We start from the raw sequence: 19,503 nt of genomic DNA, 5'->3' as shown, positions 1-19,503 counted from the left end.
GCACTGGGACGGAGAGGAAACAGGAAATACCCGATTTCACGTAACACCAAACATATTCGCACTGCACACTGGGAGTTGTAGTCAAACGAGTTCAGCCCAGGATCTCAATGTGGACACACTGTATTTTCCAAATTCTACTCTGTGTATTATTTTAAATTTAATCATGTCTCTTTCAACGACAAGAGATGTACCTGAACCCAAAGATTAAAGTAAATAGAAAGACATAACACATAATTAAGATAATCAGACAGATAAGAACTACAGCCTCAGTTTAAAGACATTAAATTAAAGATTAGCAGCTTCATGAGGCTTCTGTAGTAACACAGAGGAGGAGAACCCTCAACAACTGGGGTGGACAAAATAAAAAAACAACACACATCTGGGTCTTTAGTAAAAATTAAGAAAAGGGAAGTGGTGTGGAAAATGGAATAATTTATTTGTCAAAAATCATAGTTAATGCAAGTGGGAAACAACTTGGATCTGCCGTTTATCTGCATCTGCAACTAAACTGTTCATCCGAGGCCCCATTCTGCTCACAATAAACCAAACAACAAACAAACAGGCGTAGAAATATAAGTGTTGAGGTCCACAGAGAAAGAGAATCCAGGGTTGAGGTTATATCTTTCAGCACACTGATTTAAAACACATCTTCATCACTATCTGTGTATCTCTTACACATCTTATTCTAACGTGCAGACTTTGATGATAAACGCAGAGACATCTCTCGTTATCTACTTAACACTATGCCGTTAGAAGGGTGGGTGAGTCCACAAAACACTTCTGGAGTCTCAGGGCTAAACAGCGTTTTGCAGCCAAATATGATGCACGTGCGAATATGGCTCCAGAGATATCAGAGGACATTTAGGCAAAAAACACGGTGTAAATGTTTTTTTTCTGTTGTTTATATGCGTTTGAATCAATTGTATTTGGCCGCAACACTGTTTCTACCTGAAACCCCTATATTGGAATTGTGGATAATGAGTAGATAATGAGGGAATTTTTGGGTGAACTATCCCTTTCAGGATCGAGCTGAAACTGCAGGCACCAGAGCTGGGCCTCGTCACAGGTTATCACAATGTCAGGTTTGTGTTTTCAAGCTTGAAACCATTTGCCACAGGAAAGCATTACCTCTCTCTTTAAAACACACAGATTACACATGACACATCACTTCAACTTGATAAGATGTATTAATGACATGTTGAAGTTGCAGAAGAGAAAGCAAAAATAATGATGAGTCTTTGAAATGTCCTCCGTGTCAATCTCAACCCTTGTTGTTCACGACCACACTGCCAGCAGTTTTTGTATGATCCTGATGATATAATTGATTGTTTGCAGTCATCAGTTATGGAGGAAGATAAGGCGAGTGAAGGATTTAACCATCGAGAAGGACATGATGAGTTGCTTCCTTCTCTATGTCTGTTAGAATATGCTGCACACGTCCTGATCGCAAAACTCCAGGATATCTGTTGTAAGGACAAGAAAGGAATACTTCAGCAAAGGAGATGGTTATATACATTTGACTTGGAAATCAATGTATTTGGTTGTAGTTGTACCAGAGTGCGTGCAGTTGAAGACGGATTCTGCATGGGAGTAAAACTCCTCACCGAGGATGGAACGGTAATCCATGTGACTCGTGTGGACGAAACACTGCGTTGAATCTTTGAACAGCAGATCGCTCTCTCCGTACGGATGAGACTCAAAGAGCTGGAACTCTGCATTTGGTTTGGCTGCCAAAGTTTCCTTCATGGTAAAAAAGAAAAATCTTGTTTAAAATTTAAAGAATAAATATAAACCTTAACTGCCAAAGATTGCAATTTAAGTGCATTTCTTGATTTTCACCAAGATTAATCAAAGGAAACAGAAAAGTGGATCCTTGACAATGTGATTTTGACTCTGGCTAATGTCAGGACAGGGCATCAAGTTTATGGTCTGAAGGCCGGCGCATGCTTCTGCGTTTTCACGGGAACGGAGACGCAAGAGCCCTTCCGGGCCCCTCACGGCCCTTCCTACGTCCTTACGTGCGTCGGCCAATTTTTCTAACTAGACGGCAAAGCCCCGCAAGCGTCACCCGGCCGCGAGGGCTGTGATTGGTCTGCTGACTACATCATTTCCAGAGTCGCATTTCCGGTTCATGCCCGGAAACCACGGAAGATTTAGAAGAACGAATATGGACCAGATAGAAGAGCACTTGGCAGAAGAGATCCGACACTATGTCCACTAGTATAACCCGTCACTAACCGGCGGATTTTTCAGCCAGAAAAAGGCTCTGTGGAGCCGCTGTGGCGATGTAAATAAATCGCTCTTCTTCGTGCAACACACGAAGAAGAGCCGACTTCGACAAAAAACATTACTGCGCCTAGTGTTCTGGCGGGGAATTGCATGGCAACACGCGCAACGGTTGGAGAACCATGAATGACAACGAGTCCTGCGTTACAGCTGCGTGCCTGCGGGCCCCTGACAACGCAGAAGCATGCGCCGGCCTTGACTTAAAGGTTCAGTGTGTAGAATGTAGTGACATCTAGTGGTGAACTTGCATGTTGCAGCTGAATACCCCTCACCTCACCATCCCCTTCCAAACAAAGAGAACCTGTGGTAGCCTTTAGTTGTCATAACAACTCAAAAGGTATTTAGTTTGTCCAGTTTGGGCTACGGTAAAAACATGGCAGTCTCCGTAGAGAGGACTCACTCCCTGTGTAAATATAAAGTATTTAAATATAAACGGCTCATTCTAGTGTACAGAAAACCACAACTTGTACAATTTAGATGAAACACACTAGTGAAAACATCACTTGGATTATTTTATATTCAACTTCTGCGAATAGATCCCCTAAATCGTACACACTGAACCTTTTAACACATTCTCTAATCAGCCGTTTCATTATTTGAATGAAAATTGTTGCTGGTTTTAGACTTTAGCTTTAGATCTTGTATGTTTGCTAAAAAAGTGTTTAAAGTGTCTTAAAGTAAAACATCAAACTGTGAGTGAGAAAGTGTTTTAAACATTTGAAAACCTCCCACATAGCTTTAATCGAGTCCCCATCAGCTGACCTGTGACTTCATGAGGAAGTCGTACACACGTGCCGTGAGCACCGGCCGGGTCATGACAGTGTTCGGTGGGATGACCCCGAGGTTGCAGCTCTCCCACTCCGCCAGCGGGGCCCGACGGCCGTCACCACACAGCAGCTCCATGTCTGACGACGTCAAACCCTCGGCCCAACCACTGGAGCTCAAACCTGTAGCACAACGTGACGGAAACAAATGCGGTGACATGATGAACACACAAGATCAACGAGCATCAGTGTGTGTTCCTGTCAGAAGTTAGTGTTGAACATCTCACTGAGGATGTTGGCTTGAAGGTTGTGCTGCTCTAGAAAGGCCACGTCGCCGTAGCTCTTTCCACTGGGATCTCCGACCAGGCACCTGGGAAGATCAAAGATGATTAAAGGGTCAGTTCAACCAAACTATATCAAATATATAATCTAGATTTTCTCACTTCAGCCACAGTGAGACATCTGATTCTAGAAATGTTAAGTTTTTTAAATTGTTACTCTTAACTACAATTGATCAAATCGTTACTTTTAAATGATAGAGGTTGTTCAGTTCTTAGTGATTAACCTGCGATATAGTTTTCCTGCAGGAACGTATACGTGGGTTCATTCCTTTTTGTTTCAGGTGCAGCAATTTTTTTGTGAAAAAGCTGCTATACTCAATGTTCACTTCCTGTGCAGCACTGATGACAGACACACAAAATGAGCAGATAACTGGTGAACATATTGAGCAATAAGTTGCTTATGTTCTTTTTCTTCTTCTTCGTTAGGTCTATCGGTGAGTTGGTCTCTGTGTTTATCAGACAGATGTTTAGCTCCTCCAAGAATTTTATGTTTTCCTCGCTGTTTGTTTGTTTGCTTGTCTCTCTCGGATTTCCGTGACATTTTCAGAGGGGTTGGGACAAGACACAAGGAAGAAGAAGCCATTTCATTTTGGAGTTGATTTGCATAAATGGGAAGATCCAGGATTGTTTTTCACTTTCTCTGACATTGCCAGATAGAGCATTAACCTTGGAGGAGATCTGCACTCTCTGATCCCCTTTCAGTTCCATCAAGAGAAAATAAATAATTGCAAATCTAGTGAATGTTGAACTTCCAGTTGTCCAATAATGTGTGATATGTGATAATGTCTCAGTCTTGTGTTAAAGGTGAATGTAGTTTTAAATATAACCTTTCATTGCTGTGAGCAACATAACCTTAATTCTATTCACAACGACAACACAAATATCTTAAAACCAAAATTATTTTAATGGCTGTATACGGCTTCAGGTAAAAGAGGAATGTTTTTTCATACTTTGTGGAGAAACCTCTCCCTGAGGTAAGTCTCTGCTCCTACCTTAGAGCCCCCATGTTTCCATAGTAACGCTCATTGTGGTTGTCAGCGCAGCGTCTGGTTGCGGCCTCCCCACTGCCTCCCATACACACTTTACACAGATTCCCCTGAGAGCCAGGAAGGCAGCCCTTCCAGAACACGTTGTTGTAAACTAAGTCAACACAAAGGGACAGTGGTCACATGTCAGGGTTGTTAAAACAGAGGATAGCGTTTGTAATGCCAATAATACAAGCAGGTGCATATTGGAGAATGTGTTAAATAAAGCAGCACCTTGGTTTGGATCACAGGAGCTGCTGTTGTGCTCCAGACTCAAGGTGTGTCTGTAGGGAAGCATCCAGCCGGCGGGGGAGTACATGTGACCCTGACAGGAGCGACGGCCTCCAAGGTTCCCGATGAACACACTCCTGCTGGAGCGCCTAGCTACTGCTACACCCACCACCGAGGGCAGCACTGAGGACGTGTTCCATTTCAAGACAATGATCACTTTAGGTTTTTAAGATCACACTGAGTTATGTGTGTAGCTGTTTTCTTCTTTGTCATCTTACCATCAGTCTCTAGGTGAGTTAATCTCCCAGTGAGCACACATTTCCTTCCTGGAGTACAAGAGAACATGGCAGAGGCAGGTCAATATAGTTTAAAGTTAATGTAGATGAGAACTGCAACTAATTGTGGATGATAACTTTTTAAACAACTAAACATTTAGTTCATGAAATGTCCGAAAGCTATGTCAACTTTCTTCAGATGATGTTGATTGTAGAGTTGGATAATAATAATAACTTTCTCCATGAGAAGTGTGTAAAACATAAACTTTACAACCATCAATTGCTTCATGTGAAATGAGTTGTTGTAGTGAATAGAATGTCAGATTCTGTTTCACAATAAACTTTGTTTGGATTTGTTTAGATGATTATTTGAGTAATTATTGAAGCAAAAATATAAAACATGGCTGGTTCAAGGTTTCTCAAATGTGCAAAGTTTTTCTGTTTTGGGTAAGAGTGAGTTGGTCGGATGTAATTTGCAATATGACAAAATCACCTCGGACAGTGGGGAACTGAGATGCACATTTTCTGACATTTTACAGTTGAAATTTTAAACCAATTAAGTAAGAAAATCATCTGCAAATGATTTGAAAATAAGAAATCATGATTAGCTGCAGCCACAATCACCACATTATTTGTACACAGGCTTAACTGATCCTTTCAATTTGCCTGTTTTGTCAGAACTTTTGAGAAGTAGCAGATATTAGCATTTTTGATCAAATATCCAAATTCAGGACTAATGAAGACCAACAGTCAATAATGAACCTAATTTGAAGCAATTTGGTTATATGGATACATAGAAGAAACATTTTATATGTGGAGTCTCACCATAATATTCTGTCACTACAGGGGTGAGACCACATTTTCCGGCGATGAAGGAGTGTGTTGCATCCAGCGAGGCAGCGTCCACCTCGTCCCTCTGTGGAAAAGGAACAGTAGCTTTTCTACAGAGTTTGATAAAATACTGATATCCTGGAATTTAAAAAACCCACCTTGATCTTCTCGATACAGTCCCGCATTGAAACGGCTCTGACACACACCAGAGGATCTGATTTGATGCTGAGCGCCCACTGTTCACACTTCTTCTGCTCTGCGTGGCTGATGCAGCACCATCGCACAACACTGTCCTGCAGTGAGCTGCCTGTACACAAGTTTCACGATGTCACACACAATCACACAGAGTCAGTGACTTTAAAATGAAAAGTGATGACAACACATCAGTGAAGCACCTTCATGTCCGAGGCCTTTGAGCAGAGCCACATAATCCAGGCCCAGCACCTGACTGACGTCCATGTCGTCTGGAAGGACGGATAATTTATTTGTGAGATCTTTGAAGAGGAGATCGTTCTCCCCGAAAGCAGAAGAGTTGAAGAGCTGGAAGCGCTGTCTCTCTCTCCCTCGATGACCAAACAGCATCTGAAGAAGGAGAAAGAGTCCACACAGGGGTTTGTTTTATTGGGATAAAACTAAAATTCTGGAAATGGAGCACACATAAGTGATGTGGGATAACTGAGGGAAAAACTAAAGGACTGAACAAGCTTTTTATTTAATTTTTTTACCTGCACTGTCACAAGAAATTTGCGAGCCACCTTGCGAAAGTTGGACCTGGTGACGACGCCTCCGCCCGGACCTCGTCCCAGGTTACAGGTTCTGTAGTGGCTGAGAGGAGCCTGTGTCCCGTCAGGACACAGTAACCTGAACTCATCGCTCTCTGAGAGAAGAGACAGAATATGTAGGGAGGAGGGAGAAAGGGCAGATGGTTTAAAAAAACAATCTGGTGGAAGAAATCGTTTTTTAACTTTTCTTTCATTCATTTATTTAGCAAATTCAAATTTCCTTTTTAAACTTAGCCGAGCTACCCTGCAACCCTCAAGTTCTCCCTTATATTATTTTTCAGCCATTTTCTTGCCCTCAGTAAACATCCATCAATCAGTCAAGATGCAGGAAATATTGGACCTTGAACTTTGATCAGTTCATCCTGAAGTGAATGTTTGTAACAAATTTTAAGAAATGTGTGTGTAAATCTGTGTATAATGTAGACAGGACAAATTATTCCACCAAATCTGGATTAATATATGGATCTTCACTAAACTAAGCTCCCTGGTGGAGATGAGCAATTGTAAGATATAAAATCCAATATTTACCTTTAATGCTTTCAAGGGCTAAATTGTCCACGAACGCAACATCCCCTGCACCTCTCCTCAGACATCTGTGACAGAGCAGGAGAGGTCAGAGGAGACATTCATTCATGTTTTTACTGTTACTTCACATGTTGACTTAGACCTGAGGGCCCCCTGGGTGTTGTAGAAGGGTTCACTATGGGATGTTTCACAGCGGTAATTCTTCTGGCGAATGTAGGATTTCTGGCCTTGGCACAGAGCACAGAGACGAGGAGCCATGGCAGCAGCTCCGGGGACACAGCTGGCACTGAAGAACGTGCTGACGTCTGAACGGGACGAGAAAAACAAGTGAGGGGAATGAAAAACCCCAAAATGTGAAAGAGAAATAAAACTTCAGCACTGTCCTCCATTCACTGGTTAATCTCTTCATCACCTTGACTGAGCGGCTGCTCCTTTGACCAGCTCAGGTAGTTTCTGGACAGCAGGAAGCCGAGAGGAAGACTCCAGCCGGCTGTCCACCGTATGCCACTGTGACAGCTCCTGAGGCCCTGCAGGGAGCGGATGTCCAAGCTGCTGTTTGTCACCACAGCCACAGACAGAATGCAGCCTCCTGCCGAGCAGAGACACACACACACACACACACACACACACACACACACACACACACACACACACACACACACACACACACACACACACACACACACACACACACACACACACACACACACACACACACACACACACACACGAACTGGCTCTGAACACAGTGATGTTGACGTTTTTTAAAAGATGAGAAGCAAACCTACCGTCACTGTATATTTCCTTGGCGATGGCAACGAGGCCGAACTGCTTCACGGCAGAATAAACCTCCCCTGCGTCTAATGTCACTATATCAGCCCGGTTTGCCTGAGACAAAGAATTTGAACAATGAAAGTTGAACTTCACGCCTCCACCAGATGTTGATATGACGCTTCAAAGACCTTCAAAGTCCATTTATTACAAAAATCCTCCCAATAGTCAGAGGAATCAAACTTTTTCATGATTTTGCCTGGTTGGAGCCTCAGTTTAAAACATTTGGAATTCAAATTTATTGCTTTGTTGACACTTAAAATCTTTGAAATCTGGAGTGTTTGCTGGGATGTTCACCTGAGGGAACCTCTCAGCAGGACAGTTCTAAATTTAACAAAAGACACATTTCCAGAGCAAATGGAGGTTACATCTACTGTGCAAATATTTGGATTGAACCGTAGGTGGTTAACAAATCTTTGCTGCACCTAAAAGCATTGATATTCAACTAATATATGATCTACTACTATGCTAATTTAATAACTTCTTCAGTCTTTTTCAAATTTATATTTTTACTTGCACAGTTCTCATATTATGCTGTCATGTCTGTATTTGGGTTAAGATAGCCTCAGCTAATATAGCTAATAATCCCTAAAATGAAAACTATACAAATATACCTTAGACCTTACGCAGGATGCCCTGATGCAAACAGTAAATCTCACCCCTCACCCCAGATCTCCTCATTTTAATATTCACTTGTTCATTATTCTAAACCCCTGAAGTCCTGTACAAGATTTCAAGAACAATGCTACTGGTGCAACGTATTCACTTGTTTTGTTTCATAGTGATTTGGAATGTCTCACCCTGATCCTCTCGATGCAGTCAGATGTGCTGGACGCTCGGATGCATGAGAGTCTTGCAAACGCTGCCACAACAGCTGGAGGCAGCACCGCCACCAGAGCTTTGGCCAGCTCTGCACACTTCCTCTGCTCAGGATCCGACACCGTGCACCACCGCATCTTCTTTGCTGCCGTTAAAAGAATCAATCAAACGATCCACGTAAGTCAGTCAAGAGGAGTAAAACACTGCACTGGTGCATATTTGAGTTGTTTTAATAGTTATTTAATGAATTTCTTTGTGCGTCCACTCAGTGTAAACTGTGAAATCATTTTATTTCCAAGTTAAAAATCGGTTATATTATACGGCATGAAAAGCAAAAAGCACCAAAAACAGGGGGACAACTTTCACAGCGACAATCAAAAGCTCAAATAATAATAATCAACACAGTTAGAATGTACATGAAGACAAAATAACTTAATATAAATAAATGAACTGGCTCAGTAACAACACTCACCCATGATACAGCAGACAAACATGTGAAAGAGTAAAAGTCCTCGCATTGCTGCAGCTGTAAGATTTGTCTAATGTAGAACACAACAGCCAGTTGCCCTTTCTGTTTGTTTCCTGCCAAGATTCTCCAAAAGTACAAGAGACGCTGGTGCTAACGGGGAAATACAAAACCTATTGCGTAAGGCCACTCCTCTGAAAAAGTCACTTTTTTCACACATATGGAAAATATTTAACACCAGCTGTCACAAGGACAACCCCTACCCAACGTTTTTGGAGAAGTGTTGATGTCGAGGTGAAGACGCCTTTTAAGTGCTTGGATTTATATGCAGAGACAGTTTTAAGACCATTTACATGATATTTAATAAAAAACATCACATGGAGAGCAGGTTTTTACTCAAGCTGAGAGCTGCACAGGTATAAAAGTTCAAAAAAGTAAGCTTATAGCAGCATATGTGTCCATATTTTACTCATTAAATTCTCAAATCTTTGTCTGAGTCTCACATCATTCTAATAAATGTGATCGTGGCAGAAGAACAGTCCGAACGTGTAGCAGGTGTCGTCACTCTGGGAGTGGGTGAGGACCGGTTCTGTTTCCTGTCACGTTGTAAACAGTTTCCATCTCTCATGTTTTCCGACTGAGAGCAATCCCCCCCGACGTGTGGAGGGCAGTCTGTAAACGCTGGACCCGCTCTGCGTGCAGCAGCATCTTTGGCTTCTGATTGGTCAGTTCGGAGGAGAGTCTGTCGATGCGCTCGTCCAGCTGTCAACAACAAGAAGGTCCACTGTGACTCAGGCAAAATCACATCCAGTGTCAGTGACTTGATACAGTTTCCATTTATCGCTCAAACGACGCCACAGACAAAATTCAAGCTATTAGTGTATCTTTCCAAATTGAATTACCTCAGACAGTTCATAGTATTTCCACTTGTGAGAGAGCATTACTTCATACATTATTTTATGTGAAACACGTGACATGCAGATGTGGAACAGCGGGGCAAATTAAATGTAATATTCATTTACTACACATGTTCTCGCTGTGTTTTTGTGGGTTTTGGGTGAGTTCTCAGGCTTTCTCCCACATCCAGAGAGATCCAGCTTAGGCTAATTGGAGACGCAAACATCCAATGACTCAAAGTATGGGTGGTACAGATAATTGATGGATGGATTGTCCTACTATTATGTGGCAGATGGAGTATTTACTTTAGGCTATTGGAGACTTCTCTGACCATTGTTGATGAACAAGATCATCATCAAACCCATTCTGGATACAGCGCATTATTCTCTTTTTAGCAATACATGGTTTTATTTTTTAGAGTTTGTTATTCCTGAAATGAATTACATGAGGGGACATTCAGCAAATCAATTTTAATTTAAGTATTCTTTGGTTTAAAATGATTTTACAAATTATTAATAGACTTGAACTTAGCTCACTGTTGAGGTTTGAAACTGGGAGAACATTTTGAGACTTAATCAAGGAGTAAAATAACTAATTGTTAATCACAAGCCAACACTGATAATTGTGTCCTCGTGCAGCAGCTGGATTTCACGTTATGAAAGTGTTGTTACCTGTTGAACATGTAACATGATCTGATCTTCTTACCTCCTTCAACTCCTGACTAACAGAATCTTTTTCCATTTGCTCATCCTCTCCACTGGTCTGCAGCCAACTCTGCAACACCTCTCTCAGTTTCTGCCACGACCTGAACACACACACACACAAACACACACACACACACAAACACACACACACACACACAGAGCATCAGTTACTATAGCAACAACATTAACAACAACACAAGAAGAAAGAAAAAATTGCTCTTTTCTTTACCTGAGCTGTTTCCTGTCCCGTTGGAAACTCTTCATGTTGAGCTGAATGCTGAGCAGTTCTCTCGTCATAAATGACGTTGGATCAGTTCTTGCATCTTCTACATCAAGACCCTCAGTTTCTTCATTGGACAAAACTTAATATCAACTTAAAAATCTTGTTTTTTCATAATCACTGAAAAGAAAGATTGCAGCCGACCTACCTGGATGCCTGGAGTAATGTTTGAAGGGAGAATCAAACTGATGAAAAGAAACACAGGGGATGTCTCCAGTCCATCTGCTTTTTCCCAACTTGGAAAAAAATATATATACTTATCTTTTCTCAATTAAGCACTGAATTTGTATTGATATCTGTGCAAATCAACCAGGTGATTATTACCGTAGTTTGAGACCCAGTGCTCATGAAAGCAGAAGGAGGCAATAGAAGGTCTTCAGCAGTAGATGCATGAGCTTCAGTGGGAGACACAGTGGACGTGATGGAGCTCGGATGTGTGGAGCTAACCAGGGCGTCAGCAGGATGGAGGCCGGTCTGGTTGTTCTGACAACTGAAGGGTTTTGGTTTCAATTTATGATTTGTAATATGAGATACATATGCAAGATCCCAAAATAATGTAGTGCTTGAAAAAGAGATTTACCCTGTATCTCTGCAGCGACGGGGTTGTCGTCGAGTGATATTTGTAGGAAGCCTGTTTTAAAAAAGCAAAACTGTGAGACATGTGTTCATGTGTTGAGCAGAGCTTCACCGGGTCAGAGACTCAGACTCACAGCTTGCAGAGCTCTACGTCTTCAGCTTCCTGCTCCACTGAGTCGGACACAGAAACCCTCTCTGGTCCACTTGTCGTCAAACAGAAGGTCACTTTCTTTTTCCGAGGTTGCTCTATAGCTGCTTTTTCCAGATGAGGTTTACAAAGCGCCCGCTGCTTCCACCGCATAGCACAACGTCTGACCACTCTCTGGAGACGCCGGGATCTCTGCAGGACACAGGACAGACTTGAAGAAACAGCACTCACGGTGAAGTGATAGATGATTTGCCAGCTCGGAGACCCACTTGTTCTTGGCTGTGCTGCGTGAGGCTCGGCGTCAGGTTGTTCATGTGAGCAGCATATGTGAGGATGCACGTGATGCCCTCCCTCAGCAGCTGGTCTCTGTAGAGCCGAGCAGCTGAGGCCGCCTGCTCCTGCTTCTGACGCTGCTCAGTGACCAACAGCCTCCACCCATACAGCACCTGCAGCATATGCACCAAGACACATCAAACACGTTAGAAGCAACTCAGCAATCTTTCTGCCTGAATTTATCGGTGGGCCCTGAGAAGAAAAACGTGTTACCTTGGACTGAAGAGTGAGAGACCAGTGCCAGAGCGCTTTCTCCGTCTGCTTAGCTTCTCTTCGTCTGCGTTGCAGCTGTTCGCAGGAAATAAACCCAAGTGATTTAAATGTCATCATCGGGCAGACACTTTTCTCTAAAGTGACTTACAACTGAGGGACAACACCAAAGCTAAGGTACAGTACAGAAGTATTAGGTGCTAAATCTGTGTGGGAGACGAGGTAGAGAGATGCACAGCGGGGGATAGTTCGATACAGGTGATTGGGAGAGCAAGAGTTCTCAAGAGAACTGAACTCACAGCCACTTAAACTGTCGGAAATCAAACCACATATATTCAATAGCTACTCACATCCATTTTCCATGTGGCAAGCTGAACTATTAGCACCACAAGAAAGAAAACCATACAAATAAGAGTGGGGATTCTCCCTTTTCAACTATGACTATCAGTTTTAATGGGCAAGTCCAGCAATTTATGTTTTTCTATTTATATTGAGGGAATGTAAGAGATTATCTGATACAGTAAAGTAAAAAACAAAGCTGCAGAAACGCATATGTTCTTTTATGGGCCAATATCATATATATACACTGCACATTAGCTGATATTGTCTGCCAACTGATAAATCGAGTAAACTCTGAACTTTAATAACCTTCTTCAAAGCCACAGAGACATTATACAACAGTTTTCACTGGCTTAGTACGATTGTTAATAATGCTTTTCATGAAAAGTAAACTGAGCTTTATGTGTAAAATCAATGGTTTGCCTCTTTAGAAGTTGAGCGTGTGAAACATCAACAAACCTTTGTTTTCCATTGTTCATAGTAGGTCTGATACATCTTCAATCTCAGCAACAAGAGTCCTTGTCGCTTCATCACCTATGAAGAGGAAATATTCTTAAGAATTCATATCACAGCGTGGTGATTTACAAAACAAAGGGAAGATGGATTATAAACCTTATTTTTCCGGTTTTGGTCTTGATGCTTATTCCAATTTTTCAGTGCTTTAGAGAGGAGTTTGGATTCATGATGCCATCTGGCTTTCTCCATCGACATCCTCTCCTTGCGAGCCTCTCTGGTTCGTTTCCTCCACTGTGTGAACGACTGCAGCAGAAAGACTAAACACAGAAAACATCAGCCTATAAGGTGCAGATCATTTCAGATGCAAGCTGTAATATAATCTGTGGTGAAGTGAATTTTTATGGAGGAATCTTGTGGTTTATACAATAAATCATTGTAGAATGCAGGGATATTTACTTTTAAAAAGGAAGCCACTCTTGGTTTGCCTGTTTTATGAGTCTTTGAAATTTCATTAATGAGCTGTACACTATGTGAGAGCCAATCAAAATGCATAAAACAAACTTGTTACCTTGGTTTATGGCTCTCTGAGCCCTGCTGACTGCCTCCCCCTGCTGGTGGTGCTTTATCACTGCAAGTCTTGTTATTTCTCTCCATGCAAGAAACACCTTTGGAGATTTAGAGCAAGAAACCAATCAACAAAGGCTCAGATAAAACAATTAGTATGAAGGTAAAGGCCCAAAGACTGATTTCCACCTTAGACAGAAGAAAGTGCTGAGAGTGATTCTGTGCTCGTTGCTCCAGGAGTCGACTCTCTGCCTGCAGCGCTGCCTTCTCCCTCCACACTGACAGAACCATTCTGGAGAGACATGACTGAAACTGATGATGCTGATACAAACCTGTGGTTTCTGATTAGAGAAAGACAAACTTTTCATTCTCACAGAATTTAAACACAACATTTCTGTTAAATACCTGAGAAAGTTCTGGGTTTTCTCTCTGTGAAGTTCCTCTGCCTGATCGTAGACGTGACACATTTGCAGATTGTGTGTCTGTGAATACAGCCACAGTGTTAAAAGCTTTTCCATTAGCTTAATCAAATCCAGTGCATGATATCATGTGATTACATTGCCGATAAGTAAGATTAATATACCCTCCAGGCCACAAAGGTGTGTTTGAGAATGTTAGTTTCATCGAAACGCTGCATCTCCTCCAGTTTGCTTTTTTTCCATCTCTTGATTTGGACAAACTGATCAACACACAAGAAAAAAAGAGGATAATAATCAGCAACTAATCGGGAAAAAAATGTATAAATTGAAATGAAGGTGTACCGACAGACAGAGATGAAAAAGCACCTTTTTCCATTTCTCCAGAGCCCATTTCAAGCGACACAGGTCCCCCTGATGACAGGCCTGATGTTCTCGGCTTCTCCTGTCACAGAAATAAACAAACCTGTAAACTCTCAGCACTGATATACTTACTAGTAGTGGTACATATATACTTGTAACTAGAACAAATAAATCCCTGCAGCAGTGCAGTGTTTTCCTCACCTGTCTCGTATCTCAGAGCTGTTTTCCTTCCACTGCGTTACCGTCTTGTGGAGAAGTCGCTGCAGATACAGATGCTCTGAAACTTCCTGTTTCTCCTCCTCACTGATCCGCTGCTCTGTCCTTTGCCTCCAGCAAACAAAGGCTCTCTGCATGTGGTATTGCTCCTCGTGGAGAATTGCCTGATAACGAGTTAATTGTCAGTGTCTGATACACACACGTAATCAATGATGTAGTTTTTCCATCTACAGCTGACGTACCATTCGCTCAGACAGCATCTGCTCCTTGTGCTGCTCTGATTGTCCCCACCAGGTGTAAAACACCCAAGTGAACTGACGCTGCCTGAAAACACAGGAAATAAACGAATCTGATCATCTCTGCCTGGTTTGGAAATAAATCTACAAACAAGTCTGGAGGACAAAGTGTGTAACTCACTGGTTAAAAATGTCAGCCTTGAGTTTCCTGTGTTTGTGGAGTCTCCTCTGAAGAGTGAATTCAACCCATGAGGTGAAACACTCAGGCAGCAAGCGCCCTGCAAACCAAATGTCTGCTTGATGCTCCAGGTCCTACAGAAAATCAATTTTTTTAAATTTGCTATTGAACAATATCAAAATTGATGTGAATAGATTTTCTCCCAATTGACTAATCACTTAATTGTTTCAACTCTAAAATCAAGAAAACATTTTTTTTAGAGCAATTAACCCTCGGGTTTCTTGACCTTTAATTTGCATTTTATACAAAAATGTAATATGTTTTTTAAAAATACCTGCATATGCTTCTGTTCAGCAAGTTTCTCCCTCCAGATGTGAAAACAGCTGCTGAGCACGGACATGCTATCAAAATGCAAAACAGATGGATTAGATAGAGATTCAAATCCAAATGAATCACAAAGGAATGACTTAAGTGTTAAACATATTGATGTAACGCTTTATATCAATAAATACATTATTTCACCTCAGGGCTAATATAGTTGAAGCTAAAGAATAAAAGCACCTGTAGTTGGTCACTGCCTTTTCTATTAGAGGTTGGAAACTCTTGTCTTCAGCCTCCTCCAGTCGATCCTGCCACAGCCTCCAAAACTTCCTCATCATCTACACGAAACACAAAACTCCAACCATTCAAACAATGGTGACTTTAATTGGAAGTTCTTCACTAATCGTGTATTTCTTGGTTGAGCGCTGAATTGTTGTTGTTTACGGTTTGCTGATAATGCTGGAGAGCCATGTTGTTGTTCAAGCGATGTGTTTTGTTCCAGCTGACGTTGAGAAAAAGTCCCTGCAGTCCAGCGCTCTGCAACAAGAACACACTTCAACACATGAACTGATCACAAGCTGCATCATTATATGCAGTAGCTTAATGTTTGGTTCTCACCAACAGATGATGCTGGTGGTGTTGAATCGCCATCTGGTTGATTTCAGCTTCGTCTCTGCAGAGCGTCACATCTACTGATGAGCTCAGGAATCAAACGCCTGAACTGATCATTACAGCAACTCCAAATTCTACCGACTTTTGATGCTGCAGTAAAAAAATTAAGCTTGGGTATTGATTAGGATACAAGTTCTCCATCGCTCCAGTGCTCTGCGTTGAGTGCTCTATGTGGCTAACTGCCCTGCAGCTTGTAATCGCACCTCCTTACTCCACCTGCGATGCAACGCCTTCCTCCAACGACTCCAACACGTCCTCAACAGGCGGAGGTAACAGGCACGCTGAGCTGCGGCTACAAAAATCAAAACAGGCGTATTAACAAATAACTGAATAATACATATAAAAAAAAGGGAACATAAACACCAAAAGTATGTATAACAGGCAGGTAATTAAAATGACCTTGTGACATTCTTCTGGTTTGACAGCTGGACACATAACTCATCCACTGATGCAGTGTGTTTCTTTTCAGTTTGACGATGAAGTGAAGTGAAGCTCTGGATTCTCTCTCTTTCTGACAACAAAAAGCTACGTGCATTTCTGTCCACTGAAGCCAAGCCTTTACAAAAAGAGAGCAGAGCACACATCTCACGAAGTAAATAACCACACAGGAAATACTACAGATGTCAGAATGTATGTCACGGGAATGGATAATGAGAAGACGTGAGTTATGAATGAGTCAGATAAAATGTTTACCCTCTTCTTTAAAGCCAGCGCCTGCTGTTTGACAGTTTGCTCCTCCAAAGTGTAAAGGTGTTGAAGCTGCTGCAGCCTGGTCCTCCATAAGGCCCATGAAGAGCTGCACAGTAAAACATCATGAGTGTAGAACTAAACGACTGAAGCTAAGGGCGTGATGACACCTTCAGGGAGGATCGTCTCTACAGTTCTGTGCCTTGGGACTAGAGTTCACTTACTGCAGAGCTGTGAGTCTGTTACAATCAACAGCTGATTGTATCATCCTCTTCTTCATCCGTCTCATCTGTATGAAAACCGCCCACCTCTCCCAGACCAGACGTATCCGTTGCCTGTCAGCTGGTCCATGAAACAAAATGATTAGTGTCACAGCAGCTTCATGTGTATCTGAATGACGTGAGGTTAAATTAAGTTGGATGTACTTATCCTATTCTGTAATTTATACCGTATGATTGAGCGTTTTTCAGTTTGCTCTTCTTTTCCCTCTGCAGTGAGATATATGTTCGCCACCGATGGAACGCCAAGTTACACAGATAATACCTGAAACACAAAGTATTTAATAAGCAAACACAATAACCATCAGTGACCAGCTTCACCCATTTACACACATTCATACACATTATTCATACGCTAGCAAAAGAGCTTTCAGTGGCAATTTCTGGTTTTGTGTGTTCCCTGAGCTGGGAATCCTGATTCTGAGCCACAGCCACAAATCGAACAACAATCTATCAAACTATAGTTTCAACATATATGGCCATCATTTGAGGCAAAGCCTTATTTATAATAGGTGGAAACTTGCTCTGATTGGTGGATCAAATTCATCCGAGTGTCATTTGAACTGAAGCGTCAACTGAAGGGATGAAACTCAAAGAATCCAGAATTGCGCAAAGTTAGCAAATTCCTCTAATTTGCTTATCTTCAACATTTCCTCCTCATTTTCCATGACATAACCTCTGGTGATTTAAAAAGAAATCCAGGTCTATTGCATGTGTAAATATTAGAGGTTTGTCAATGGGGTCTCAGACTTTTGGACTCCACTGTTTATATCAGCCAATATATCGTTATTGGATTTTTTTTACCGTTTAAAATCTGTATCAGCATTGGCCCCTCAAGAGATTTCACAAGAAAATAATGAGATGACCCATGAGAGAATCAAAAAGTAAAGCTGAGCTCCACAAATGTAACATCTCAAACTGTTCCTTTTTGTGCAAAACAATTTGATCAATTATTTAAATGAAATCACTGCTCTTGTAAGATAAATGTCACGGAGTAAAAAGTCCAAATTAAGTCTAAAATCGATATAATCAAGTGAAGTACCGGAGATTTGTACTGAAGTACAACCTGTAAGTGTTTGAGCTGACCTGTAGTGACACTGGGCCCTTGTTGTCAGACCCCACTCTCTCCTGGACGTCCACCACTCGTCTCTCCATCCTTCCACAGCTCGTCTCAGCACCACGCTGTCGTAGTGAGACCTGCACCACACAATGATCCCTTCAGTCAGTGACCTCCGGCTCAGTGAGGACTCACGACACACAATGAGATTTAAACACAACTTATTTACAAAATAGATGTGACATGTCACCTGGCTTTTTGAGGGGGAACTCGACCAAAGGTTTTCTCCATCCACATGTGCAGGAACTTTCTGGCCAGGTGCCTGCAGAAGAAATGATAAATGATCACCACCATTACGGACTGCACTGTAACTCTATGAACTATCCAATATCAACGGTTCATGTGCACAGTGTCTTTACATTTTATATATTAGTTTCATTACATCCCTATTATTCTATATTTGTATCCATTAGACTTAACCAAGTTACTTTCTACTAACTGATGCCTATTTTGGCTCCTGCTACTGTAATAATGTCCCCATTGTGGGAATAACAGAGGAATATCTGGTCTTATCAAGATCAGCAAATGAAAACCCAGACTCCATGAAGTGATCCGCACCTGATCCTCAGCTCCTTGAGTCTTCAACCTCTGTTCCAGTTGTATCCGACTCTGTAAGGGATCTTTCTGCAGTGAGCTCTGCGGACTGCTTTGGTTTCAGCTCCTGATCGGACACAGCTCGGTCCTGTGTCCGTCCTTCTCCTCTGCATCGTATTCAGTCATCAGCGTCAGTTCTGGAGGTAAATCAACGGTGACGGACACTTTATCTCCGTCCACACAACAACACTGACATGTGTCCCCGACCTGAAGACACTGAAACTGTGTCCAAGTGCCGCGCGTTTGTTTTTCCTTGTCACGTGACGACTGGGGGACGGTCCAGAGATCCGGTTGCCAGCGGCAACAGGCTGCGCCGCCGTCGTGCGCACTCCGCAGCCTGCGTCAAACTTGTCCTTCCGGTGTTTTTACTTTATTTAGGGATGTTTTCAGACTGTCACTGACACACGGGTTGAGGAGAACCGTCCCTCGGGTCCTCCAGCGGAGACACGTTTACTGTCCTGGAACAGAAAAGTCCAGAATGCCGCCGGGGTCCTGACAGACTAACGGCTACACGCAGAATTACACCGTGACAGCACGAGAGGGCGGGGTGTCACATTCTGCAGCGTAGCCCGAGCAGATGGCTGTGACGTATACAAAATCAAGCAAACCCCTAAACAAAGAATAGCTGTCCGCAATAATGCCTGATGTTTGTTCTTGAGTTTTTATTAATTTATATTTCTACAAAGCAAGTGGTTTTTTTTACACAGTGTACACAGACAAACAAATTTTCTATGCTACTAAT

General features: G+C 42.2%; 2 protein-coding genes across 2 annotated transcripts; both read right to left on the bottom strand.

Annotated features, from left to right (window-relative positions):
• Positions 1-913: 913 nt before the first annotated feature.
• On the bottom strand, positions 914-9,239 carry sxph (saxiphilin). The gene is made up of 17 exons (XM_061069670.1): positions 9,183-9,239; positions 8,692-8,855; positions 7,849-7,948; positions 7,473-7,649; positions 7,203-7,365; positions 7,064-7,128; positions 6,479-6,630; positions 6,149-6,335; positions 5,912-6,060; positions 5,748-5,838; positions 4,926-4,973; positions 4,651-4,830; positions 4,384-4,531; positions 3,338-3,420; positions 3,049-3,233; positions 1,554-1,740; positions 914-1,463 (listed from the first exon to the last, which is right to left on the bottom strand). The coding sequence occupies exons 1-17, from the start codon at positions 9,226-9,228 to the stop codon at positions 1,420-1,422; spliced, it is 2,169 nt and encodes a 722-aa protein (XP_060925653.1). The 5' UTR covers positions 9,229-9,239; the 3' UTR covers positions 914-1,419.
• A 561-nt stretch (positions 9,240-9,800) lies between these two features.
• sfi1 (SFI1 centrin binding protein) lies at positions 9,801-18,988 on the bottom strand. The gene is given in 31 exon segments (XM_061069667.1): positions 9,801-9,938; positions 10,779-10,878; positions 11,007-11,124; positions 11,206-11,293; positions 11,382-11,547; positions 11,638-11,688; positions 11,768-11,973; positions 12,051-12,227; positions 12,328-12,402; positions 13,123-13,197; positions 13,276-13,436; positions 13,688-13,784; positions 13,873-13,975; positions 14,089-14,165; positions 14,267-14,362; positions 14,469-14,544; positions 14,664-14,842; positions 14,921-15,002; positions 15,096-15,226; positions 15,427-15,493; positions 15,654-15,751; positions 15,858-15,950; positions 16,032-16,102; positions 16,216-16,377; positions 16,485-16,641; positions 16,779-16,881; positions 16,997-17,114; positions 17,221-17,315; positions 18,137-18,247; positions 18,358-18,429; positions 18,726-18,988. Coding segments are annotated over 31 exon segments (3,492 nt in total). The 5' UTR covers positions 18,875-18,988.
• Between the last annotated feature and the right edge of the window lie 515 nt (positions 18,989-19,503).

Source organism: Limanda limanda, chromosome 4 (genome assembly GCF_963576545.1).
Source record: "Limanda limanda chromosome 4, fLimLim1.1, whole genome shotgun sequence".
Lineage (NCBI taxonomy): Eukaryota > Metazoa > Chordata > Actinopteri > Pleuronectiformes > Pleuronectidae > Limanda > Limanda limanda.
Note: the sequence above shows the minus strand (reverse complement) of the source record. Positions and strands in the feature narration are given on the sequence as shown.

Coding starts and splice junctions, on each gene's coding strand:
- sxph (XM_061069670.1), bottom strand. CDS start 9,228: ATGCGAGGACTTTTACTCTTTCACATGTTTGTCTGCTGTATCATGG. Junction 7,650..7,848: donor CAAGGAAATATACAGTGACG/GTAGGTTTGCTT, acceptor TCTGCTCGGCAG/GAGGCTGCATTCTGTCTGTG. Junction 6,061..6,148: donor CAAAGGCCTCGGACATGAAG/GTGCTTCACTGA, acceptor ACTTGTGTACAG/GCAGCTCACTGCAGGACAGT.